Source organism: Theropithecus gelada, chromosome 15 (assembly GCF_003255815.1).
Source record: "Theropithecus gelada isolate Dixy chromosome 15, Tgel_1.0, whole genome shotgun sequence".
NCBI classification, from domain to species: Eukaryota; Metazoa; Chordata; class Mammalia; order Primates; family Cercopithecidae; genus Theropithecus; species Theropithecus gelada.
Genome location: NC_037683.1, coordinates 106,490,306 through 106,517,213, shown reverse-complemented (window position 1 = coordinate 106,517,213; position 26,908 = coordinate 106,490,306). Strand labels below are relative to the sequence as shown.

The 26,908-nt window shown below is 42.8% G+C and overlaps 1 protein-coding gene across 2 annotated transcripts in view; it reads right to left on the bottom strand.

Moving 5' to 3' along the window:
- Positions 1-26,908, bottom strand: part of FAM120A (family with sequence similarity 120A) — a 115,362-nt gene that overhangs the window by 69,391 nt on the left and 19,063 nt on the right. For both annotated transcript variants that reach the window (XM_025358792.1, XM_025358793.1), the window contains exons 2-3: positions 25,735-25,981; positions 20,790-20,872 (exon numbers count right to left, since the gene is read on the bottom strand). In XM_025358792.1, the coding sequence (XP_025214577.1) occupies positions 20,790-20,872; positions 25,735-25,981 (330 nt within the window). The remainder of the gene's footprint in view (positions 1-20,789; positions 20,873-25,734; positions 25,982-26,908) is intronic.

Below are 26,908 nucleotides of genomic sequence, written 5' to 3'. Positions count from 1 at the left end.
CCTGGATTATTCAGACAAGCCCAAGGGAATCACAGGGCTTGAAATTTGGAGAAAGGAGGCAGTGATGCAGCATGACAGGGCCTCAGATACTCGAGGCTGGACAGGTCAGGATCCTCCTGAGAGCCTGCAGAGGGACCAGCCCTTGTATGTCAATATACAAGGGAATGAATGTTGTCTTCATGCCTGCTGACACAACATTCATTCCTCATCCCATAATGGATCAAGGAGTAATTTTGACACTCAAGTCTTATTATTAAAGAAATACATTTCATCAGGCTAGAACTGCCATAGAAAATGACTCCTCTGATGCATCTGGGCTAAGTATATTGAAAACCTTCTGGACAGAATTCACTACTCTAGATGCCATTAAGACCATTCATGGCCGGGCGCGGTGGCTCAAGCCTGTAATCCCAGCACTTTGGGAGGCCGAGACGGGTGGATCACGAGGTCAGGAGATCGAGACCATCCTGGCTAACACGGTGAAACCCCGTCTCTACTAAAAAATACAAAAAAATAGCCGGGCGATGTGGCGGACGCCTGTAGTCCCAGCTACTCGGGAGGCTGAGGCAGGAGAATGGCGTGAACCCGGGAGGCGGAGCTTGCAGTGAGCTGAGATCCGGCCACTGCACTCCAGCCTGGGCGACAGAGCGAGACTCCGTCTCAAAAAAAAAAAGACCATTCATGTCATGGGAGGAGGTCAAAACATCAACCTTAACAGGAGCTTGGAAGACTTGCTTGATTCCAACTCTCGTGAATGGCTTTGAGGGGGTTCAAGACTTCAGTGGAGGAAGTCACTGCAGATGTGGTGGAAATCGCAAGAGAACCAGAATTAGAAGTGGAGCCTGAAGATGTGACCAAATTGCTGCAACTTCATGATAAATCCTGAATAAATGAGGAAATACTTGTTATGGACAAGCAAAGAAAGCAGCTTTTTGAGATGGAATCTACTCCTGGTGAAGATGCTGTCAAAGATGTCAAAATAAAAGCAAAGGATTTAGAATAGGACATAAGTTTAGTTGATAAAGCAGTGGCAGGGTTTGAGATTAACTCCAACTTCATAAAACATTTCTACTGTAGGTAAACTGCTATCAAACAGCATCGTAGGCTACAGAGAAATCTTTCATAAAAGCAAGAGTGAACTGATGTGACAAACTTGAATGCTGTCCAGTTTCCTGAAACTGCCACAGCCACCCCAACCTCCAGCAACCACCACCCTTATCAGTCAGCAGCCATTAGCAAGACCCTCCGCCAGCAAAATGATTCCAACACACTGTAGACTCAAGAGATCATGGCATTTTTTTACACTAAAGTATTTTTGATTAAGGGATGTACCTTGTGTTTCAGACGTAATGTCATTACACACCTAATAAACTACAGTACTGTGTAAACATTTCTATTATATGTACTGGAAAACCTAAAATTGACATGACTTCTCTGTCATTCCCCTCCAGGCCCCTGCTCTCCAAGGCTCCATGTATGTGAGGAGGTGGCTGCAGAACAGCAGAGTCCCCTTTGGTAAGTGCCTTTGCCTTTCCAAGTCTCTGTGAGTGAGAAATGCACAAAACAGGGACATGTTCCAGTGAGTCATAACGGTGTATTAGGTTACTATTATTTTGTTGTTGTTGAGGATCACGATGATATATTAGCTAACATATCTTAGCTAGACACTATTTTAAGCGTTTTATGTATAGTACTATATTAATTCTCACACATCTGTCATGGCAGCCCTTGTTTGTGTTAGTGATAGTACCCTCCACAGGGTTCCGAGTGGTCAGTTGTGGCCCACAGGCCACTAGCAAGTAGAGGCAGAGCCCTTGGCAGCCACGGAGGGCCTGCTGCCCACCACACAAGGGCTACTCAGCTGCTGCGGGGCCCCCTGTAGGCAGCAGTACTAGTGATGTACAGAATCCTGGAACTAGTGCCAGTGAACCTATGGAAACCTTGCGTGATCTGGGCATGCACTGCTGTGGTGGCCTTCACGTTCATGACGCACAGTGGGAAGAAAAGAAGAGTCGGCTCAAAGGTATTCAGCCCAGGGTGAGGTCCATAGAACGGCCAGATCCAAGATGCAGCTAGCACCCCAAGCTGGTGGTGGCCTAATGTTGCCCGCGCCAGAGGCCAGTCCTCGATCACTCCAAACCCCCTGCTTGAGAGTTCCAAATGAAACAAGCAGGTCTTCCTACCAGGACCTAGGTGAGCTTCTGAAAGAGCACAGACAAGCAGGCCTCCTGGATTTCCCCAAGTGACTGAACAAAGCAGGTCCCACATGCTTCACAGCACAATGGAGAAGATCTTCTGGGGCAAAGCACAGATGATCTGAATGACAGCACTGACCACTGGCAACCTGCAGAGCTGCCTGACCAAGAAATTGTGAGACGGAAGCAATGCTTGCAGACAAGAAGGGGAAGATGAAAAGGCCAGAGCAAGCACAGACAATAATGGAACAGGCCATGAATGCTGGAGTGAGGTGAATGACCTCCCTGTCTCACACCTCTCCAAGCATCCTGCATCTGCTGGAAAGCAGTAGAGACCACGTGAAGGATGGAGACTTGGAAATGGAGTGGAACAGGGAAGCAGGATATGGTGGTCCGCTAGCATCCCGGCTACAAGTTCCTCCAAAGAATGTGGATGGTGATGCTGACTTAGGTGCATCCTTCAAATGTCCTGAAGGAAAGACTGGAGCAACAGATAAGCAACCGTGGGAAGAATTCCAAAGGAGTAAAGAATGCACAGCACAAATCCAAAGTCTGATGGGTGAGCAGGCCTCTCTGCAGGGCACAAGGGCACAGCTGGGGAAGGAGCTCGCAAAGCTGCAGCTGAAGCTTCCTGCTCTGCCTGAACTGCACTGAGAACCCATGATGGGGCCTCAGTAGGAGTTCACGCAGGAGGACACCTACTGCCTGGACCTCGAGCAGAGACTTCGCAAGGTGCACTAGTACTTAAACTGCATGTGTCAGACCTGTAACCACTAGGAATTGGAGGAAGACACTTCTAGTTTTCAGAGGGAGATCCTCTTCCATAAGAAAAGGGCCCAGGAAGACTGGATGGCTGCCAGACCCGCTGACAGCGCGCTCCAGGAGTTCCAGGAAGAAAATGACCACTTCGGACAGAAGCTGGCTGACTGCGAAGCCAAGTTTCAGCCTTTCCCAAATGGCCCTTTGGCTGCTGGGACTCTGCCCAAAACCCACAGGGCCTGAAAGCCCCCGGGGGACAGTGGGCCCCCAGGAGGGAGGCAGGTCACCACGTGAGGGCTTGGGTACAGAGCACCTGCCTGTTATCTCCCTGTAGTTGGGTCCTGGACACTCACAGACTCGGCAGAACATCAGCCGGTGCTGCTCCCTTTAGAGCACATTTGGGTACTCTCTTGTTAGTTTAGCTACCGTTCAAGAGTTGATGCTGAAACTGCTCTCATTCAACTTTGATAGATAGCATTAGGATTGTAAGGTACTGTTTATCAAATGAAGATTGTTTAATACAATTCTTACAACTACATTGATTCCACATCTTTGGGCCCTCCAAAATTATATAGGATAAGTATTATATTTTCATTTAGAGAAAGGGTCCCTCTTAACCTCAACATCATTGTGTTTGATATGGATGGGAAGGTTTAAAACAGAGTTGTTATTAGAAAATAGTACATTAAATTGGCTGGAATAAACTTTGGTTTGAACACAATGCCAAAATACACTGAAAAACAAGACCATACCACTCAAAGATCATATTTTTAATAGTTTGGTCCTAACCTTTGTGGTTTAATTTAGGGAGGTGGACATTTTGCCACCATTGCTTCTTATTTTGCAACAGGCACCAGCACCCAGAGAGCCTGGGCCTTGCATAGCAAACGAGTCAGCCTCCCGGGCCAGAGCAGGCAGGAACAGCAACAGGCTTTCCCCAGAAGTAAAGAAGTTCATAGAGAAGGGTGCAGGGCCTCCTGTCTCCCAGGGACATGTGCAGCCCATGACGATGGCTTACACCCATGACACCACAAGTAATTGGGCAGCCCTGCTTCACTCCCATTCCACTTCAAAAGAAAACAACAGAAACCGCTGCTTTTGTTCCTGTGGACATCCTTGTCATCACTATCCCCAGCCCTACAACATGCAGCTAAAAGATCCTTGAAGTAAACAGATGCTATAATTAAAGTGTCCCCTAAATCTTTCTGAGCGGCTCAATAACATCAAACATGCTACCTCTGGTTTAACGCCGAAAACACTGGCCCTTTATAATTTGCTGACCATGCAGCTACCTTCCCCACCAGCCACCCTCCACCACCCGACTCCGCAGGCAGCTCCGGGCCTGTGCAGAGAGAAGTTTGCTTCCCTCCTGGATGGCTCCTAATCTAGCCTTCTAAATCCAATCCAGGATGAGCTCCCTGACGTCGTCTTTAATCCTTAGGGTCAGGACCTGGTGTGCATTCGCTATCCCAGGTGCAGGAGGAGTCAGAGGTGCTATCCTAAGGGCCTGGTCACATCAACAAATCCCACCCCTGCCACGTGAGAAAGTGGCTGGAGACAGAAATGCAACACCAGAGGGACATATGGATGGACTTTACATGAGACATTTTAAATTGAAGAAGATGGATAGATTGGAAAGTTGGACATATGTCTTTATTTAAATATACCAGGGAATCTTGGTACTAAAAGGTATTCTAGGATAAATCCTTTAGAAACTTGTTAAATGTTTTAACATGATAAAAGCATATATGTATGAGAAGTTAATTTCTATGCTATCTATCTACATAACCCTATACATATATATACACACACACACACACACACGGCCCTGTATAAACACCCCACACGTGAAGGTAGTTATCAATATACTTCCAACTGGGAAAAAACACATCAAGACTTGTTCGTCCATGAAAACGTCATCAGCAGTGTTGCTAACTTTCCCTGAGATTCTAAAATAGCACGTGGTTCATCTCATCACAGCAGTAACTACACAGGAGGGTTACAGTAATGTGTCCTTGCCTATTCATAAAAACAAAATTCACACTCAAACTAAACAAGTGAAGTGTCTGCTGCTTAGAGACAGCGTATAAAATATTGTAATTAATGTCCCATTTATTTCCTCCTCAGCTTTCTTTAATCAGTTTTTTAAATCTTAGCCCAAATACTTAACATTAAAAAAAAAAAACAAAAGTCAAATAAATTGTGACATATCTAGAGCTAGAACTATATGTACATTCTATCTCTAAGGAGAGTAAGTAAACTTAATTAACAAGCAAATGCTTATGATCAATTGCTTTTTTCATGTCACTGCGTAGCAATTTCACCAATTGTGACTGAAATTTTACCTGCTTTGTAGGTCAAGAAAATAATTTAGGACTGGGAAAGACCTCTGAAAGATTCAGCTTACCCCTTTGCTTCCAGGCAGAATCATTAAATAATAGATACTGTTTGGGTAGAAATTGATGATTGTCTCTGTGCAAAAATATCCTCTTATGTGAAAGATTTTCACTTTTAGCTCATCTTTCCCCAAATCTCCTCATCATTTCCTACTGAAAAACGTTTTCTGCAGTCATCATTGACAGATGGATATAGCATGCAGGGCTTTGCTGAATGCAGAATGCCACCAAACGTGACCCAGACACGCCGCAGGGCTATCTCCCTGACATGTCACAATCCACGAGCGGTGGCACCCCGTTGTCCCCTATGACAATCTCTAGTCCTTTGGCCACTCTTGACAACCTTTGTTTTGTTTTTGCTTTTAAAAAAAAAAAAAAAAAAACCTCCAGGAGGCTGCAGTCTTGGAGTTGGGTCAGTGGTGTGGACACCTGCCTGGCCACACTACTGGGCCTGTTCCCCAAATGGGTGGTGCTGGGAGCACTGGCTGGACTTCTGCTATGGCCACGCAGGGTGAGCCTTTGGCCTCGTCGCCAAGCAGCTTGACACCCCCAGGCGTAACTTTCAGAACAAGCAGTAGGTGTTCTCACCAATCTATCTACCAGGCCTGTGTTGGGGGTGAAGAGTGGAGGCTGGCACCCATACTACATACTACAAGGACAAAAAAGTCCATGGAAACCCTGTCAGGCACGTCCTCAAAGGGGACTTCAATGGGAAGCCCTCACTGAAGCTGCTTGGTGGCTACTCCAGACAGAAAAGATCTTTGACGCTTTAGAGTCACTGATTTCAGTGAATTATTTCAGGCACTCAAGGGGCACCTTAAGGAAGCTAAGAAACAATTACACTATAACGACGTTTGAAATCCAAAGAAAACAATCCCTTCCTGGTTTCTGAAAGCAAAATAAGAAATAATTTAGCCCCTCTTAAAGAAGCATTTATTTATTTATTCACTGTTTTCTAGTATTTCACTGCTTAAAAATCTGCAGTCTCACTCTTGGTTATATCTTTAAACTCAAACCTTTTTTCTACAGCTGTGAATTCATTTAAATGAACTTACCTTGTAATATTCCAACTGCTAAATCAAACCCAACATGCCACAGTACTCAAAGGATTCAAAAAAATCCAGTATTCCTTTTCATGTAATATGTTGATTGAAAACTCTTTCAAAGCTCTCTAACATGTACCACTAGACAGGATCATCTGACAGGGTCTAACCTAATCTCTAAAATCCACTCGGTCATATTCCTGTGGGATGTATAAGCTAATTAAATATACCATACAAAACTATGATTAAATGATTTTGAGACTGTTGGTGCCACTGCTCCCAAAGTGTCTCTTGGCTGCTCATTTAAAATGCAAATGAATATAAATGCAAGTTTCACAAAGTATCATTGCTGAAGCAGAACTGATCCACTTCATTACCAAGCGGAAAACGGCGAAGGGCAAGTACTCTGCATTTTGGCAATTTCAAGGAAGGGAAACAGAAGCTCAATTTGGCCAATATTCATTCATGGGTGACGCCTGTGCTAGAAAAAAGGAACACAGAACAACCCTTCAAATTTCCTGACTTCGAGAAGCTCACATTCTTCTTGGCGACAAAACGTTGCCCCAGTCTCTCAGGGAGCCCCCGAGAGGACACAGTGGAGCACAGGTCCGGGGGCTGAGGACGCAGAAATGCTTCCTTAGTCATCTAAGGTGGGTGAAGCTCAAAGTGTGGTCCCCAAGAAACTGTCACTACCACAGTCCTTGGCCCCAGCAGTCTGTGCTTTTGACCAAGCCCTCCAAGCTATGGAATCACCAAATGCACCCCGCAGGCCCACGGTTTTCTACTATAACAGTCAAGGGAAAGGAAAACACGTAGACCCTAGAATTGTCAGATACCACTAATAGTCATGCCTTCAAAATTCTTGAAACGTTATGACATAAATCAGTATTCTGTACGCATTTGCCTAAATAAAGATTTGAAAGGCTGTTAAAATGCAGTTAATCACAAATAACGTTAAGTGTGATCATCACTCCAAAGATGGAAACTGCTATGCACGTATACTGAAGTACCTAAAGGTTTTAAACTGAACAAAGAAAAGTTATTCATTCCATTTTACAGGCCTAGAGCCTAGGATGAAAAGGCAGGCAGGCCTACTGGAACCTGGGCTCCATCGTGCAGTGACAGGATCTCTTTACAAAAGCTGCCACCAGTCCAAGGAGGAAACTGTCGTGTACTGTGGTCACCTTCCCTTCTTGGGGGAATACCTGTCATGTATTCTAATAGTTTCGAAGGCTGTGTACCCAGGCCGTGCCCTAAGGATGCATACTCGATATAATCCTCACAACTCGATGAGTAGCCACTGTTAACGTCCCCATCTTATAGAGGAGCTTACTAAGTACCCGCCACAGCCAACCAGGTGAGTGGCTGAGTGGACTCTACACACTGAGCCACAGCACTGTGGTCTTTTTAATCTTCCATTCGAAATTGCGCCTTTTCTGAAGTGTTGAAATGTGCTTATTTAATGAAAAGATGGTAGACGGTGAATTCCTTTTTCTTCCAATATTCTTACTTAGAAAAATTAAGAGTTGGCAACACAACAGTAGTCTTCCAACTTTTTTTTTTTTAACAGATACGTGGAATTCAAATCACTGCTACAGATGAAGAGAGTGACTGAGAAATTCTAAACAGGGGAATGATGAGATCAGACCTGAATTTAAACAGATCATTTTGTGAGCCATGTGGAAGACGGACAGCCGAGGAAAAGATCAGCAAAAGGGAGGCTCCATGGCTCCCGCATGAATCCCAGCAAGCAGTGGCTGAAACAGAAGCAAGGAGAGGATGTGGCAATTCAGGAAATATCAGAGCAGATGCAGGAAGGGGAAGAATCAAAGATGACTCCCAAGTTCTACCATGGATGACTGGCAGGGTCACTGGTGGCACTAGGTGGCAAGTACAACACAGAAGGACAAGCCAAGTTAGAGAAGATGAAGACATTTGTAGATCAGAAATGCCAAATCTGACGTGCAGGTGCATATCCAAGTAGAGAGGACAGGGTGGAGAGCTCGGTGAAGGGGACTTGTCTGGAGAAATACATTTCAGGGTAGCTGAGACTTCAGCACAGATCTGCCAGGAGAGTGTGAGAATCACAGTACAGATGGAACCCGTAGGAGGCAACAGAGGCGAGGAGGAGGAAAAGAAAGACTACAGCACACTGACATGTGGAAAGCCAGGCGGGAGGGCCCCGGCGAGGAGAGGAGGAGTATGATGAGGCGGAAAACCAGCCACAAGATCAGCTCTCACGGGCATCCATGGTCTTGACAAAAGCAATCTTATGACAATGAGATTCAAGGGAAGGAAGTTAAGTGTTGGGGATGTGACAGGAGCTACCACAAGATGGCAGTCAGAAGAATATGGGGCAGATCTGTTCATATTTACAAACTGAGGGCCAAGAACCAAGAGGGAGGGAGATATTATACAGAAGTTCCACCAGATATGTTCAATGACAAAGGTTCAAGAAGGCCAGGAATACTCCAGTGTCAAGCTAGAAAAGAAATAAAAATGGGAAAATAAATGTGTAGATGAGGAAAGAGAAGTTGAGGAGGACCACGCCTGAAGGTGTCAATATTCTGGCAGAAAGAACCTGCTGAGAAAGCAGTGTGAAACTGAGCAGAGGCCCAGGAGAGAGTGACGAATGTTCACAGTAACTGGGAAGGAGAATAGAATGATACTGCCCACATGGAGGGGCTGCCTACAGTCAGACACCAGCATTTTTCAGATCAGTTTTACTGAAATATTTCGCATGGAATAAAATCCCATCAATTTTAGCATATAATTCAGTGAGTTACAACACACGCCTCCAATAGTGTAACTACTATCACAATCAAGAAAACATCACATTCCCATCACCCCAGAGTCCCATTGTGTCCGTTTCCCACCACAGTCCCAGACAACCACAAGTCTGCCTTCTATCACTATCACTATTGTTTTGCCTTTTCTAGAGTTTTATATAAATGTGATCAGACAGATTTCCTTTGGGTTTGACTCTTTGCTTAAGACAATACTTTGAGATGCAAACTTATTGCAAAGATAAGTAGTATATTTGTAAATCATGCATCTAATAATAGACTTGCATCTGGAATATATTAAAAATCATTAGAATGCAGGCCAGGTGCGGTGGCTCACGCTTGTAATCCCAGCACTTTGGGAGGCCGAGGTGGGTGGATCACTTGAGGTCAGGAGTTCAAGACCAGCCTGGCCAACACGGTGAAACTCTGTTTCTACCAAAAATACAAAAATTAGCTGGGCATGGTGGTGCATGCCTGTAGTCCCAGTTGCTCAGGAGGCTGAGGCAGGAGAATTGCTTGAACCTAGAAAGTGGAGGTTGCAGTAAGCTAAGATCATGCCACTGCATTCCAGACAAAGCGAGGCTCTGTCTCAAAAAACAAAAACAAAAACCCTTAGAACTCAATGATGAAAAGACAAATAACCCAATTTTAAAATGAGCAAAGGATTTGAAGAGGCATTTATCCAAAGAAGGTCTAAAAATGACGCATAAGCACAGCAAAAGATATTCAACATCATCAGTCGTCAAAGAAATGCAAATCAAAACAAAAATGAGAAACCTCATTAAGCTCACTAAGATGGAGAAAATAAAAAAACAGACAATAACGAGCATTGGTAAGGATGTGGAGAAATCAGAACCTTTACACGTTGCTGGGGGGAATGTAAACTGTGCAGCTGCTGTGGCAACAGTTTGATGGTCCTCAAAAAGCTAAACATAGGTCAGTCACAGTGGCTCATGCCTGTAATCCCAGCACTTTGGGAAGCCAAGGCAGGCGGATCACTTGAGGTCTGGAGTTTGAGACCAGCCTGGCCAACATGGTGAAACCCCATCTCTACTAAAAATACAAAAATTAGCCGGGTGTGCTGGCACACACCTGTCATTCCAGCTACTCAGGAGGTTAAGGCAAGCGAATCACTTGAGCCTGGGAGGCAGAGGTTGCAGACAGCCAAAATCATGCCACAGGTCTGGACAAAGGAGTGAGACTCTAAAAAAGTCTCAAAAAAAAAAAAAAAAAAAAGAAAGAAAGAAAAGAAAAAGGAAGAAAAAAAAAATCTAAGCACAGACCTACTACATGACCCAGCAATTCTACTCCCAGCCATATACCCATGGAAAATGAAAACATCCACACAAAACTTACACACAAATGTTCATAACAACATTATTTATAATTGTCAAAAGGTAGAAATAACCCAAGTGTCCACCAACTGATGAAAAGAGCAATAAAAATGTCATATATTCACACAATGGGATATCATTCAGTCATTTAAAAAAAAAAAATGCAGTAGGCTGGGTGCGGGGCTCATGCCTGTAATCTCAGCACTATGGGACGCTGAGGTGGGAGGATGCTTGAGGCCAGGAGTTCGAGACCAGCCTGGGCAACATGGTGAAATCCTGTCTCTTAAAAAAAATTAAAACATTAGCCCAGTGTGGTGGTACGTGACTATAGTCCTAGCTACTAAGGAGGCTGAGGCAGGAGGATTGCTTGGGCCCAGAAGTTCAAAGTTACAGTGAGCTATGATCGCGCCACTGACTGCACTCCAGCCTAAGAGACAGTTTCTTTTTCCTTTTTTTTTTTTTTTTTAAAAAAAAAAGGAATAAAGTATAGATACATGTTACAACATGGAAGAACCGTGAAAGCACTATACTCAGTGAAAGAAGACAGACACAAAGACCACATGTTGTGTGGTTTTATGTGGTGGCGGGCGCCTGTAGTTCCAGCTATTCAGGAGGCTAAGGCAGGAGAATGGTGTGAACCCAGGAGGCGGAGCCTGCAGTGAGCCGAGATTGCGCCACTGCACTCCAGCCTGGGCAACAGAGTGAGACTCCAACTCAGAATAATAATAATAATAAATAAATGTCCAGAATAGGCAAATCCATAGAGACAGAAATCATATTAGTGGTTGGCCAAGGGGTTGCAGACGGAAAGAAGTGGAGAGTGACTGCCAATGCAGACATGGCTTCTTTTTGGAGTGACAGGGGCTAGAGTCTCAAAGACACAGCAAGAGGGTCAGGAAGAGAAGTTGACCCTGGACAAGGGCTGTGAGCAAGAGATATAAGAAACCAAGATGCTGGCCATAGCTGGGACTGTTGCTAGCAAGCCCTCTGCTTCTTTTTATTTTTTGTTGAGACAGGGTCTTACTCTGTCACACAAGCTGGAGCACAGTGGCACAGATCAAGGCTCACTGCAGCCTCGATATCCCAGGCTCAAGCAATCCTTCCACTTCAGCCTGTCAAGTAGCTGGGACTACAGGGGCATGCCACCACACTCAGCTAGTTTTTTTTATTTTTTATAGAGATAGGGTCTCACTATGTTGCCCTGGTCTCAAACTCCTGAGCTCAAGTGATCCTCCCACCTTGGCCTCCCAAAGTGTTAGGATTACAGGCATGAGCCACCATACCCAGCTCAAGCCCTGTTTCTGACCAAGAATGTCTTGGAAGGAACTTGCCTGGCACGAAATCTGGTGCCAGATTTGGCTGGGCAGGGGGTGGTGGCAGTTCCCAGGCAAAATGTCTTGAGGGTGATATTCTCTAGGTTGAGGAGCCCTCGGTGTACAGTTAGAGTGCAACAACAGTGTCTGATCTGCCATGAGTGGAGGGGGAGACATGGGACTAGGACTAGGACACGGCACTAATTCACACGTGTCACCATGGCATTCAGAGGAAGGTGAATATGCTAAGCAGAAAGTGATGGAGAAAGCCTGGTTAGAAACAGGGCTGACATTATGAACTCACAGGTTAGGAAGTAAGCTAGAAAATGTTTACACTCTCATTTTTAAGACGGACATTATGCTGCTTATTTAAAATAAAACTAGAGCATTCTAGTTCTAAGCACAGTTAGCAGGCTGGGCGCAGTGGCTCACGCATGTAATCCCAGCACTTTCGCAGGCCGAGGCGGGTAGATCATCTGAGGTCAGGAGTTCGAGACCAGCCTGGCCAACATGGTGAAACCCCGTCTCCACTAAAAATACAAAAATTAGCCCGGTGTGGTGGTGCATGCCTGTAGTCCCAGCTACCTGGGAGGCTGAGGCAGGAGAATCTCTTGAACCCAGGAGGCAGAGGTTGCAGTGAGCCAAGATCGCACCACTGCACTCCAGCCTGGGTGACAGAGCAAGACTCCATCTCAGAATAATAGTAATAATAATAAAGCACAGTTAGCAAAGACACTATTACTGAGCTTCTCTTTGCTTGCTCTATTCCAGGTCTCTCTCCCAGAGATACCATAAGTGCCAGCACTACCAACACGGTATCTTTCAGATCCCATTCAGACTGTGTCTGTCTTTCCCTTGCTGGCCTCTGTTCCTGCTCCTGCCGGCAGGGTCGTCCGTTCCAGGCCAATCAGGAAGAATTCTGCTTGGCAGTCCCACTCACTCCATGGGAGGAGCCAAACTAAAAGCAATCCTGCAACAAGGAAGGAGCACAAACCTCCCACAACTTACATCCCTTTCTCCCCAGCAATATGACAGGAGACCTACTCCTAATCTGTGAAAAAAAGACAGAAGCTGGGTGTGGTGGTGCGCACCTGTAGTCCCAGCTACTTGGGAGGTTGAGGCAGGAGAAGGAGAATCAATTGAGCCCAGGAGTTTGCATCTGTACTGCACATGATCACACCTGTGAACAGCCACTGCACTCCAGCCTGAGCAACAGAGCAAGACCCTGTCTCTTAAAAAAAAAAAAAAAAAAAAAAAGAGACAGAAAAACTATTCTTGAGCCCCAAGAGATTCCAGCAGATTCCTCAGAATTCTAAGCTTTCCAGTTTTATTTTAAAACAAACAGGGAACAGAGAAGGAGACTGACTGGAAGATATAAACAAGCAGAAATTCTTTTGAGTTCAGTTTGTATTTTAACTTATTTCATTTAACAACCCCACATATAAATTAAAAGGAGCAAAGAACAAATTTCTTATCAAATGCAGGTTTTCAAGACTTAAAGCTTAAAATCCAGTACAATGAATCTGTATACATTAACCATTAAAAACATTTAGCTAATGTCACACACATGATGCATCACATGCATGATGATGGATGGTGACAATGATGACCACCACTAGCAAGACAGACATTTTTATTACACTTCGAAGGATCAAATATCAATCTGTTTAAAGTGGTTATCTCTGAGAAGTGGGATTATAAGTACCTTTCATTTTCACATGACATATTTCTGTACTGATTAAATTTTTCTAATTATTTTTATAATAAAAAAGAGAATTTTAAAAAAGATAACGTAGGCTTCTAGTTAAGACAGTAAAAATGCAATAGACATATGAAGACTACAAAGATGAATAAATCAGAGGGTTCAGTCAAACTACCTCATCTTGTCTGTCTCTCCTTTTTCCCCAATATTTAGACTATGTTTAGAAAAAAAAAAAAAAAAGAAACAGAAGAATGTTTTAATCTACTTACCTTCCAGGCCCCTAACATTATATTTTCTAAAGCTAAATAAGTACTTAGATTTTAGGAAGTTTTTCTTAGCTCTTACTAAACTATTATATAATAACTTATTAAGAAAAAAATATATGAAGTGAACTTCAATTAACACTAACATGTAAGGAGAAATTCCTTCTTTGGAGGGTTCATAGAATCAGAACCACCCCCTCCCGCTATGACAATATAGGTGAAAGTCAGAAATAAACAAAGTCCATCTTTCTATTTATTTACAGTTTATAACCAACTTAATTTTTTAAAAAAAGATTTCAGAAAGATCAAGTCATCTGATCACCAACCTAGCTCCAGCAAGGTTACATGGTATACGTCACACACAATGAAGCCTCAAAGTGCCTGAAATGCTACAGCTCTTCTCAAATGGAAGCTGGCTCCAGGCACTGCATGAGACCTACCAGCACCTCTCGCCCTAGTCCGGACACAGGCACCAGGCACAGCGGTCACTAGGACCACAGGCTGAGCAGCAGCTGCAACAGCCACCCAAGTGTCCATCCGGGAAACCCAAGAAAAAGGACTGTTCAGTTCCTCTCTGTCTCGAAGGGCCCTGATCTACTACTAGACTGGTTCACTGTGGGGTCTGCTGTGCGTTCCAACCCTGGAGATGACATGGTCCCTGTGATGAGAAGGCCAGACTGACAGCCCTACCATTGTTGCTCCTGGAGATCCTGATGCTACCCTCCTTACTACTCTCTCAGAGCCAGACCCAACTCCTGGCCCTAAAGGACATGTTTTAAAAGCAACACTCAATGACTTCTGGTTGAGGACAATAAGACATAAAAAATATAGTTAAAGATACCCCTGGGTAAAATTTAAGGTGAATGGCCGGGCGCGGTGGCTCACGCCTATAATCTTAGTACTTTGGGAGGCTAAGGCAGGCGGACTGCCTGAGCTCAGGGGTTTGAGACCAGCCTGGGCAACAAGGGGAAACCCCGTCTCTACTAAAATACAAAAAATTAGCCGTGCGTGGCAGCAGCGTGTACCTGTAGTCCCAGCTACTCGGGAGGCTGAGGCAGGAGAACTGCTTGAACCCAAGAGGCAGAGGCTGCAGTGAGCCGAGATTGCGACACTGCACTCCAACCTGGGCAAGGGAGCAAAACTCCGTCTCCAAAAAGAAAAAAATGGAGGTGAATCTAGAAGTTTTCTTGATATGGCCTGATAGATTGCCCCCGGTATACGGGTGGCTCAGGGAAAGATAAAGCTGGCAAAAGATTACCAAAAATAAGTGAATCAGAGTGGTAAGATGATAAATACACAAAGACATTTAAATCAAAAGGAAGAAATGCCAGGGCTAGGAATGAGAGGGAGCTCCTAAGATGATGCAGAAGAAAGCAAGCGTACTTTAGGGGAAGCTCCGAGAGAGGATCATACAAAGAAGACGGCGTTCCATGGATGACAGTGCAGCCTGGCCCAGGGCCCAGCCTGGCCCTAGGACAACCAGATGATGGGGTCAGAAAGGGCTGGAGGAGGACAAGGACTTCTAGGGGAGGCTCACCACACAGAGATGGGGTCTTTCAAAAAGACTGGGAACTGCAGAGTAGACAGAGTAAAACGGACTAAACCTAACTAGAAGGTAGAACTGCTGGTAGTGAAGTCTCAGGAAAGGGTAAACCCACATAAAATCTGCAAGCTGGGGTGTCCCAGACAAGGAGGCAGAAAGAGCTCAAAGGGCTCAGTGGTTGGGGATACTTGGCAATCACAAACAACTGGCAGGGATGGAAACTCAAAATATATGAAATTGAATATGAAGTTCAGGAACACAAAAACCATCAAAATGAATACAATGACCTGACACTAAACAGGTCCAACTTAAATGTTATTATATCCAAATACGAGGTCAATAGAATGTAGAACACCCAAGTGACAAAAAGCCTTCTATAAAGTGTTCTAAAAAACCCAAGATTCAAGAAAACCAGAGGCAACAAGAAATTATGTTTTTAAAAAAATAAATCCAGCAAACATCTATAAAACATACTAAAAAATTAAAACAACAAAATGCCCACCCAAGATAAAAAATTCCCGTACCCAGTTAGGACACAAAATCATACAATTTTTAAAACCTCAAAAAGCACATTTTGAAAAACTGCTCACCTAGCAGGTGTCTACAGCCAGGGGACCCTGCCCAGGATGGACTGCCATAGCCACAGGCACCCTCTGATGAGCACAGGCCACACCAGCTATGCAGGGCACCCACAGGCTCGCTAAACCTTATGACCAGGCAGACTGAATGGCCGACCACTCCCAGGGCACAGGAGGAGGTAGGCATGGGGGCACCACCTGAAGGGACACAGAGGCTGGGCTTGGGACTGGAGCCCATGCTCTGTGGGCTCAGCTCTCTGGGAACCAGGCTGCCTGACACCTTCCATTTCTCTCATGCAACACTGCCAGCCACACCAAAACCATCAAAGGAGCACAGCAGCCCAGAGCAATACAAGCAGTGGGAGCCTCTTCGAAAGACCAATATGCATCCAACCCACTTTTCATTACTGTAAATACAATCACGAATCTTCCTAATTATAACAGAGTCCAAAAACACATTGAAAGGATATTCAATGTATTTTCCTTATTAAAGATATGACCCTTTGAAGAAATACTGCCATTGGAAAAAGTTTAAATGAGCACGGAAATGAGATGCACTCCTGGAATGCCTTCCCCATTGTTTGGGAGGGAGTGTACATTCCAGGAGTGTATCTCAACTCTTTCTGGTATATAAAAGATTTTCTTACGTTTCCAATCAAACAGAGTAACTTACTTACAGCAAAGTAAGGTAAACGCAGCCTCAGGCTTGGGTGCCTGTGCAGCCCTGGGGTTTTACCCATTCTGACCCAGCCCGCTCTGTATCATCTGCTGCCAGGCTCCCTGCTCTGCAGGACCTGGGCCTGGGTGGAGACAGAGGTCACACTCCAGCCTAGCTTCTAAGCATCTCCAGGACTACAGTGAGGAATCTCAACAGCCAGGTCTCCTGAGGAATAGGGAGTAACACATAACTCTCGTTTTCTTACTCTCATTATAGAACTGACCACATCTTAGACACTCCCTGACCCCTGACACCATCCTACAATTTTACAAGTTACATGAAATGGCCCAACTGTCCTGAACATAAATGAAATATTCTTTGCAACTAAACCTAAGAAATTCGACGCCCACCTTGGTAGCAGCTCTTAAGGTTACCACTGACGTATGAAAAAGTCACCTTACGTCCTATTTCCTACTGCCTTCTACCAATTTTAGGTTCTAAGTATGTCTAACACATTGCAGTCATAATCTAGTAATAAGCACGATCTACTACTAACTAATAATGCAGGACAAAACAGAATGTGGCTTCCGTCCTAGCTTTCCTCTTTGCAGATATTACCCAACGATTTAACAGTTGTTCTTCCCTGTGCTTCTGAGCCCCCAGAGCCCCAAAGCAGACGTGCTATTCTTTCAGCACACCCCAGGGCTGTGGACAGTCAAGGAGGACTTCACAATTTCTAACTGATGTAGCTGGTTCAACGACAGTCAGAGAGTTAAAAATTCACAGTGAATGAATGAATGCATGTAGTGAAATTTGTAAAGACACATGTTTAAAAGATGAGTCTAAGAATGCTACTTATAAACAAAACAAATAAAAATTCATAGTGCTACCAACATACTGAAGATTTGGAATCACACAAATTATCGACTACTAATGACTTCCTATCCATGGTATTTTGTGATTTTCATCAGATGGTAAAAAGAGAAATTTTCTCATGATTTTTATTGGTTCCCTTTCTAATACAGTATACTGGAAAAACAGCTGTTAAAGACACGTGATTTTGCATCCTCAAGCTTAAGCTTTCTTGGTCCATCCCTTTTATCATATTATATTTGTACTATTTCGCCAAAGCCAAATTTATTATTGTTCACAGAGGGTTGGTGTTCTATGAAGTTAACATCTAATCAATTCAAAGCACCTTTTAAAATGCAGTACCATAATCTTAAACCTCTCATCATTTCAACACAATACAAAAACACAAAGAATATTTCAGAAAGTAAAACTCAGAATATTATGGAGATATGTAACAACTATCCAAATTTTCGAAAGATGCAATTGGTTTTATAACTGGGAAAAAAGAAAGAGACTAAACAGCAGGTGGGATACACACAATTCTGCAGCACATCCATCAGTCATGCTCATGGGGAGAAAACCACATCCAGTTTCCCTTATGTACATTAAAATTACTGAAATGGTGCTGCATACAAAATGTGCATGAACGGTCAAAACATTAAAGTGGGCCAGGTGCGGTGGCTCACACCTGTAATCCCAGCACTTTGGGAGGCCGAGGTGGGTGGATCACCTGAGGTCAGGAGTTTGAGACCAGTATGGCCAACATGGTGAAACCCCCTCTATTAAAATACAAAAATTAGCCGGCATGGCAGCAGGCGCCTGTAATCCCAGCTACTTGGAAGGCTGAGGCAGAAGAATTGCTTGAACCCGGGAGGCAGAGGTTGCAGTGAGCCAAGATCTCACCCCTGACTCCATCCTGGGTGACAGAGCAAGACTCTGTCTCAAAAAAAAAATTTAAAGTGGCTAACAAATGCAGTTTCTGAACTTATCTCAAAATCAGGTGCGCTTGCATTTCAGGTTTGACTTTAAAATCCTACAACTTATCAAGTCATCTGAAAAATAATTTAGGATTTCTTCTCCAATATGCCATAAAAGTACTCAGTTAATATCAAAATGCATCCATAAAGCTTGACTGGATCCTGATTTAAAAAAAAAAAAACCTATACATGACTCTGAAAAAATCTGAATATGAACTTAATATTAAATGATAATAGACACTGCACTCCAGCAGAGGTGACAGAACAAGACCTTGTCTCAAAAAAAAAAAAATATTGGAGAATTATTATTAATTTAGTTGATGTCATAAGACTAATAGGATAAAGTAACAAAATGTCCTTATTTTTAGGAAGTGATGGAGCAAGCTGACATTTCCATGGGTAAAGTGTTACATCTGCAACTTACTTCCAAAGAGTTTTTGTTAAACAAAACACAGACATATACTTTATGGCAAAATGTTTATAATTGTCAGACTAAGATGGTGGATATATGGATACACATTCTCTATTCTTTCCACATTTTCATACTTAAAGATTTTCTTAACAAAATTTAGGAAAAATATACATGTAATGATGTTATTCACCTGGCAATAAATTGAGCTGGTTTTCCAATAATTCTTCAAACAGCTCTTCACTTCTAACCCTGTGACATATGGAGCAGGGCTAGTTTAACTTAGACATACACATATAGCCAGAGACCTTGGGAGTATCTCACCCCTGCTCTTCAAAACAAAATAAATCTTGTAGGAAACAAGCCTTCATTTGTGTCTCACTTATAAAAGCATAATGCTTAACAGAGCTACTGAGCACAGGTGCAGTGCTCTGAAGTCCAGCTGATGACACGCTGCATTTCCCCAATCCGCATTTCAGTCATGGCATCACCAGGAGCTTAGGGTCCAGATGACAGATCACATCACTTCATTCATGAAAACATACAGGAGGGATTCTATGGCCAGAAATGTAATTTCTAACAAGAGGAGAAAAACTAATTTTTGAACAAGAAGTTGAAAACAGTCCATATCAAACCCTGTTAGGGTGAAAAGGAGAACATTTTATAGCATGCCAGAGATGAAAAAGAAAAAGAGTTTGAAATAGCAAGGAACAAAATGAGAGGAGGAAAGAATTCTACTTAAGCTTTTGGGTATGACCAAAGTTAAAGGTAAATTAAAATGTAGAAGAAAAACTCCCATTTGAAACTAGCCACCAATTAAAATTGTTTATGGAGGGAGGGTAATTACAACAACATTCATAATTTTACAGCCCTTCAGAAAACACCCAATTTAACCGCCACCCTTTACTATAAGGAAGCAGTCCCAGGGCGGGAAGCAGATACAAAGTCTAGGTCCCCATCTTCCCATTTGCCCAAGTCAAGAAAGGCATTTGAACCTGACAAATAAATGATCATTGCAATCACAAGAGTCACTACCAAGTCCAAGTTGAAGTTTTCCAGTGCCTCGTGCCAATCTCACTCATTACTCCTATGCTCACGTCAAACACAGACACCTCCCACTGCAGAAAATCAGAGTTAAGTGCCTCCCTCTCTGATGTCTGTTACTATCACAAACAGGAAGGGAATCAAAAGAAAGAAAAATAATATTAAGTTTTAATAAAACAGTACAAATGGATCATTTATCTAATGAATTTGAGTCTCCCCCATCATCCAAAAGCTTTAGATTATTTTATAATTGTAGAAAATTAGTTACAAAATTTATCAACTATGCTACCTAGAGAAAAAATTAAAATTTTTAAGTAAGAAAATTAATATATAAAACATCAGCTCAAAGATTTCCTTCTATCTAGGTACAAGGCACAAAGAATTCCTTAAGGGAAATTTTCAAGGGCATTTATACATTTACCTAACATATAGGTATTGAGAACAAAGGATGGTAGCATTGTTGCTTGCTTCTTAAGGCAATGCATATCCTGAAATCATGGTAAAACATGATATTGCTAACTTTGTAGCACCACCAATAAAGGGCCTAACATGTTATTAAAGTAATAGCAGGCCGGGCACAGTGGCTCACGCCAGTAATCCCAGCACTTTGGGAGGCCGACGCGGGCGGATCACGAGGTCAGGAGATCGAGACCATCCTGGCGAACACGGTGAAACCCCGTCTCTACTAAAAATACAAAATATTAGCCAGCCGTGGTGGTGGGCGCCTGTAGTCCCAGCTACTTGGGAGGCTGAGGCAGGAGAATGGCATGAACCCGGGAGGCGGAGCTTGCAGTGAGCCGAGATCGCGCCACTGCACTCCAGCCTGGGCGACAAAGCACGACTCCATCTCAAAAATAAAAATTTAAAAAAAAAACCCGTAATAGCAAACTCACAGTTGATTATTACAAATGCTAGACAAATAAAGTGAAATTTGTACCTTTAGTGAGGCTAGTGGATGTTCTGGACCAAGTAAACTCCAATGAAAGGAAGCCAGATCTTCATCAGGCAGAATGTGATTTCCTGGAATATAAACATGGATAACATAAAAGCAATCATCTTAAGTAACATAGGGAAACATTTAAAAGCACTGCATCTATAGTAGAAAACTTTCAAACAGAAACTGAGAACAACTCTTCATCTCTTAACATAAAGCAACATACAGCAGGCAGAATCCTTGCAGCTGCCTTAAGAATGACGGGAATTTCTAGCGGAGTCCCAGCAGCATTCAACCTAAGAACTGCATAAAACTGAAGCAACCTCACAGCACAGTATTAAAAATAAACACCAGTTTGCAAAAGGTCAGTCTGACAATGTCAGGCTATCAAACACCAATTAGATTAAAGTTTTCATTTGTTCATGAAATGGCTGTGGTTCAAGCTTTCATCTGTTCACGAAATAGCTATGGTTCAAAATTACATAAAAACACCAAATGTGAAACCTGCACAATTATAAAATCTTTCTTAGCAAGATTAAATGACAATGACTGCTGATTGTAACATGAATCAACACTCTTCTCCCATAATTTCCATCACCACCCACAAACATATGTGAAAAGGCCCATCCTACAATAATACTCATGAGGCCATTAAGCTGCTCATCCTATCACCAGTGCTGTCACAGTCTACAAACAAAACTGTATTCAATGGAGAAACTGTATTTGCGGGGAATACTCTACTTTCACAATCATGTTCGTATGCCTGGTATACCTGATCTTTAGTAGGTTAGCTATCTCACTGAAATCTCCAAGCAGTAATTTCCTAAACAACTGTGATTTTTATAACATGACTTAATCACCTCCACATTATGATAGCAGATTCATTAATCTGCTACTAACAGAAGGCAAAACAAAGTAAGACCATTCGGAATATTGCTACATTATAATATAGGTTGAGCATCCGTAGTCCAAAAATCCAAAATGATGCAAAATTTGAAACTTTTTCAACATCAACATGATGCCACAAGTGGAAAATTCCACACCTCTGCTCATAAGATGGCACGCAGTCAAAAGGCAGTCAAAACTTTGTTTCCTGCACAAAATTATTTAAAATGTTTTATAAAATTACCTTTAGGCTATGTGTATAAGGTATATATGAAACATAAATGACTTTCATGCTTAGACTTGAGTCCCATCTCTAAGATACTTCATTAGGCATATGCAAATACTTCAAAATACTTCTGGTCCTAAGCATTTCAGATAAGGGACACTCCACCTGTATTCCAAACACACAAACACACAATCCAGAGGTACTGAACTCCCGTGATGTCCAAATGAGCAAATCTGAACCGTAACTGCCCAGGTTTGCTGTGTTTGATATTGTTTTCCTCTGTTAAGGGATTGCATAGAATTTCACAGTGAAGAATGAAGTGTCTGGCCAGGCGCGGTGGCTCACGCCTGTAATCCCAGCACTTTGGGAGGCCGACACGGGCGGATCACGAGGTCAGGAGATCGAGACCATCCTGGCGAACACGGTGAAACCCCGTCTCTACTAAAAAATACAAAAAATTAGCCGGGCATGGTGGCGGGTGCCTGTAATCCCAGCTACTCGGGAGGCTGAGGCAGGAGAATGGGGGGAACCCGGGAGGCGGAGCTTGCAGTGAGCCGAGATCGCCCCACTGCACTCCAGCCCGGGCGACAGAGCGAGACTCCATCTCAAAAAAAAAAAAAAAAGAATGACATGTCTGAAATTTCGGAAGCTTCAATTTGAAATAATATTAAGGCAACTCGAACATTAGTAACAGTCCCTGTGAAAAATTGGGTGAAATACTTAAGTGAATATTCCAACATTCCTAAAACAAAATACTTTATAGAGCTATACTTTCCATTACAGAAGGGAAAAGAAAAATAAGTTTTCTCATTTGAGCACAGTGAAACCTTTCCAGCCTGGCCAACATGGTGAGAATTAGCCAGGTGTGGTGGCACACACCTGTAATCCCAGCTACTCGGGAGGCTGAGGCATGAGAATCACTTGAACCTGGGAGACAGAGGTTGCAGTGAGCCAAGATCACACCACTGCACTCCAGCCTGGGCAACAGAGAGAGACTCCATCTCAAAAAACAACAACGACAACAAAAACTCAGGAGCTTACCTATAACTTCACTAAACTTTTTGAAGAGATTCCAAGCCCTAAATTAAATTGACAACATATTGCAATTGATTTTGTTTTTCATTTATTTCAAAACTTCACAGACTAACAAGCTAGAAATGTATCAGTTGGTATTATTTTCCAAATACTATATTCAATGTTTCTTAAACAAGATAAACAGTATTCTTCCATTTATCAAATGAGCTAAGGCATCCATATTCTAAGAGCATGTGATTTTCACATTCAAAGTCAATTAATATGCCAAGTTATTTTGCATAGCATTTGAGCAAATATGGAACTTTCCATATAATGTGACACTGCCATACTCACTTTTAACATCAGAGGAAATATCCTTTTATATTTTAATATTTGAAAATCTATTTAAAAGATTAGTTTTAATCCCCAAATCCCCAAAGGCACAAGAGTTCCCTTACTAAGCACTGTATTTGAGATTAGATTCAAACAAACACAACTTGTGAAATCACAATTTTGTTGACTGACTGATATAGTAAAACATGAAATGCTTTCACAAGATAATATATAAAAAATTGTGTGGCCAGGCGCGGTGGCTCATGCCTGTAATCCCAGCACTTTGGGAGGCTCAGGCAGGTGGATCGCCCTGAGCTCAGAAGTTGGAGACCAGCCTGGCCAACATGGTGAAACCCTGTCTCAACCAAAAACACACACCAAAAAAATAAGCTGGACGTGGTGGCATGCACCTTTAGTCCCAACTACTTGGGAAGTTGAGATGGAAGGATCGCTTGAGCCTGGGAGGCGGAGGTTGCAGTGAGCCGAGATTGCACCACTGCACTCCACTCTAGGCAACAGAGTGAAAACCTGTCTCAAAAAAAAAAATGCTGGGTGCGGTGGCTCACACCTGTAATCCCAGCAAAGACAGAGGTGGGTGGATTGCTTGAGCTCAGGAGTTCAAGACCAGCCCGGTCAACATGGTGAAACCCTGTCTCTACTAAAAATACAAAAATTAACCAGGTGTGGTGGCGGGCGCCTGTAATCCCAGTTTTCGGGAGCCTGAGGCATGAGAACTGCTTGAACCATGGAGGCGGAGGTTGCAGTGAGCCAAGATCACACTATTGTACTCCAGCCTGGGCAACAAAGCGAGACTCCATTAAAACAAACAAACAAAAAAATTGTCCAAAGATATCTTAAAGATGAAAACTTGAACAGCACAGCCTCTGCAGCCCATGGGCTGGCAGTTTGCTGATCTTTTAAGTTTCTTTCCTACCCAGTCCCCATTTTCTGATAAGGTTTCTAGGAGGTCTGTTAGGTATATATCCTACGGCTTATTGGCTTAAAATGTACTGTCATTTGAGACCAACTGGGAGAAAGAGAAATCAATAGCGCAACTGTTTTGATACTGAATATTGATTGGCAAGTGTCTTTTTGAAATAAAGAACCAGTCCCTCCAAAAAAGTAAAAATAAGTTGTGACTCCTTCACTACAATTTCTAGTTGTGTAAAACTGTTTTGGAGTGTTTATAAAAATCTTTCTGATAACTAGGCATTTCTAAAACTAATCCACAATGTAATCCCCTCTTGAACAGGACTGGATTGGACGGCTAGCCTCTACAGAATATATACTGCAAGGGAGCACAGTAACTGGGCACTGGACACCACGCAGCTTCCCAAACTGGCCTTGTGTGTCCGAAACAGCCCCAAATCCCATCCGATTTGTGGATTGTAATCACAGGAGTGCCTCCCTCCAAAACATGTTTACTTACAGTTGGACACGATTCTTATCAACTCTAAGCAAACTAGAGCTGGATATTAAAGTAGGGTGAGACAAGCACAATGAAAGCATAAGAAAGGGTAGCTGACAAAAGAGCAAAGAAAGAAAACACACAATGCAAATATAAAGGGACAGATAAATATATTACCTCTTGGGAAATTTTTTCTTTTTTTTTTTTGGAGACAAAGTCTCACTCTGTCGCCCAGGCTGGAGTGCAGTGGTGCACTCTCGGCTCACTGCAACCTCTGCCTCCCTGGTTCAAGCCATTCTTGTGCCTCAGCCTCCCAAGTAGCTAGGACTACAGGCACCCGCCACCATGCCCGGCTAATTTTTGTATTTTTAGTAAAGACAGGGTTTCACCATGTTGGCCAGGCTGGTCTCAAACTCCTGACCTCAATGAGCCACCCGCCTTGGCATCCCAAAGTGCTCAGATTACAGGCATGGGGGAATTATTTTTAATTAAAGAAAATTAAAATATGTCATAGTGAAAACAACATTTCACCCTTTCTGGGTATTCAGCATAAGGAATTCCTCCAAGGAAATTTTTTAAAGACATGTACACATTTACTTAAAATGTAGGTGTTGGAAACAAGGTACGATAGCTTATTTTTGTTTCTCTTCTAAAGTAGTGAGTGTCCTGAAAATGAGGTGAAAACATCACTGTTCTAACCCCATAGCATATTTTCTTCTATTATAAACATAATTTATGTCAAAGGTTTAAATGTCTAATTTACCTAGTGACCATGTGTTGACATCTGTGATTTAGAATGTTAGTTTTCCAAAACCTTAAACAAGTTTATTCACAAAATTAATCTGAACAATTCCTGGATAGAACGATACCGATACCTCAACAAACACTTAAGAACAAAAGTAGCACATTAGCTATGCCAAAAAATAATACAAAGCAAGGAAGGCTAAGGAAGAACCCACATCTTGGTTCTCTTCAATGTGAGACACATATCCAAAACATTCAAGCACAGAAATACTTAAAAGATCAATGTGCGCATCATATGGTCACTCCCTTATAAAATATTTTCACACTGCTCCACCTACCTAAGAGAGCAGCAAAAATAGGAAAACGATTTGGATTCAGGTCCAGTTGCTTGGCAACTTCATGCATCAGATATTGGCTTGTGGTGAGACTTTTCCCGTTTCGGCTCAGTTTTAGGGCATGGGCACTGAAATAGTAGGGGATGTTGCACAGTGCATAATCAGAGTCATATGCAACCAAGCCATGGAAACCATTCTCTCTGCAGAAACCAATCACTTCCTGATGGTGATCCTCAATGCTCTGTGCAACCTGGCAAACGAGAAAAAAACTTCATCAGATGTAGGGTAACACTGTAGCAACAAGCTCAATAAGCAGAAATGTTTGCACAGAAGCTGAAAAATCACATTTATGGAAACTATCCATGAAAGCCAAACAGTCAAAAAAATGCCATAATAAAGTTTGCAACACATTGCTCCACTAAGAAATTTCTGTGGGACATTGCATTTAAATCATCTCCTGTCAGTAACTTATGATCCCATCTAGACTACAAATCAATTTTCGATTCTTGTCAAGCTCAAAGATCACCCTGCTTGAAAACACACAAAGCCAGCTGACCCCATGACAGTATTTTCAAGGAAGAGACGGGGAGAAAGACACAAGAAAACAAAGAGGTGGGAAAGAGGGAGACAGAAAGAAGCCACCCAGTGTCAATGAAACCAAACCATTTCTTCAAAGTAGATCAAATGCGTCAGGTGAAATCATCAGAATTTTAAAAATAAAATAAAAGTATGATCCCTCACCTACCTGTCAACCAGTTATTATCCTCCTAAAGCCTTCCACACGTGGAGACTGTGTAAGGATGCACACATTCACCCTCAATGTAACTGCCACGGGCTTATTCTATGTCCCACACACTACGTCAGGACTAGATCTACATCAACTGCCTTTTCAGTGATGAAAAATCTAAGACACTCTCTTTACTTCTGCTGAATCCCCACTGAAACATCCACACTACCTCAGATTTCCACAACACACGAAGGAGCAAGCAGAGAAGCAACACCTCTGAGAAGTCAAAGTCCTCTGGACTCTCTCTAGTCCAAAAATATAGCAAAAACACCTGGAAAACATGTTCTGAACGATTTACAGTCCAAGACCACCAAATTCTCTCCTGCTGTTTCACATACTCATTAACACAACTAAATTTCTTTTTTTTTTTTTTTTTTTTTTTTTTTTTTT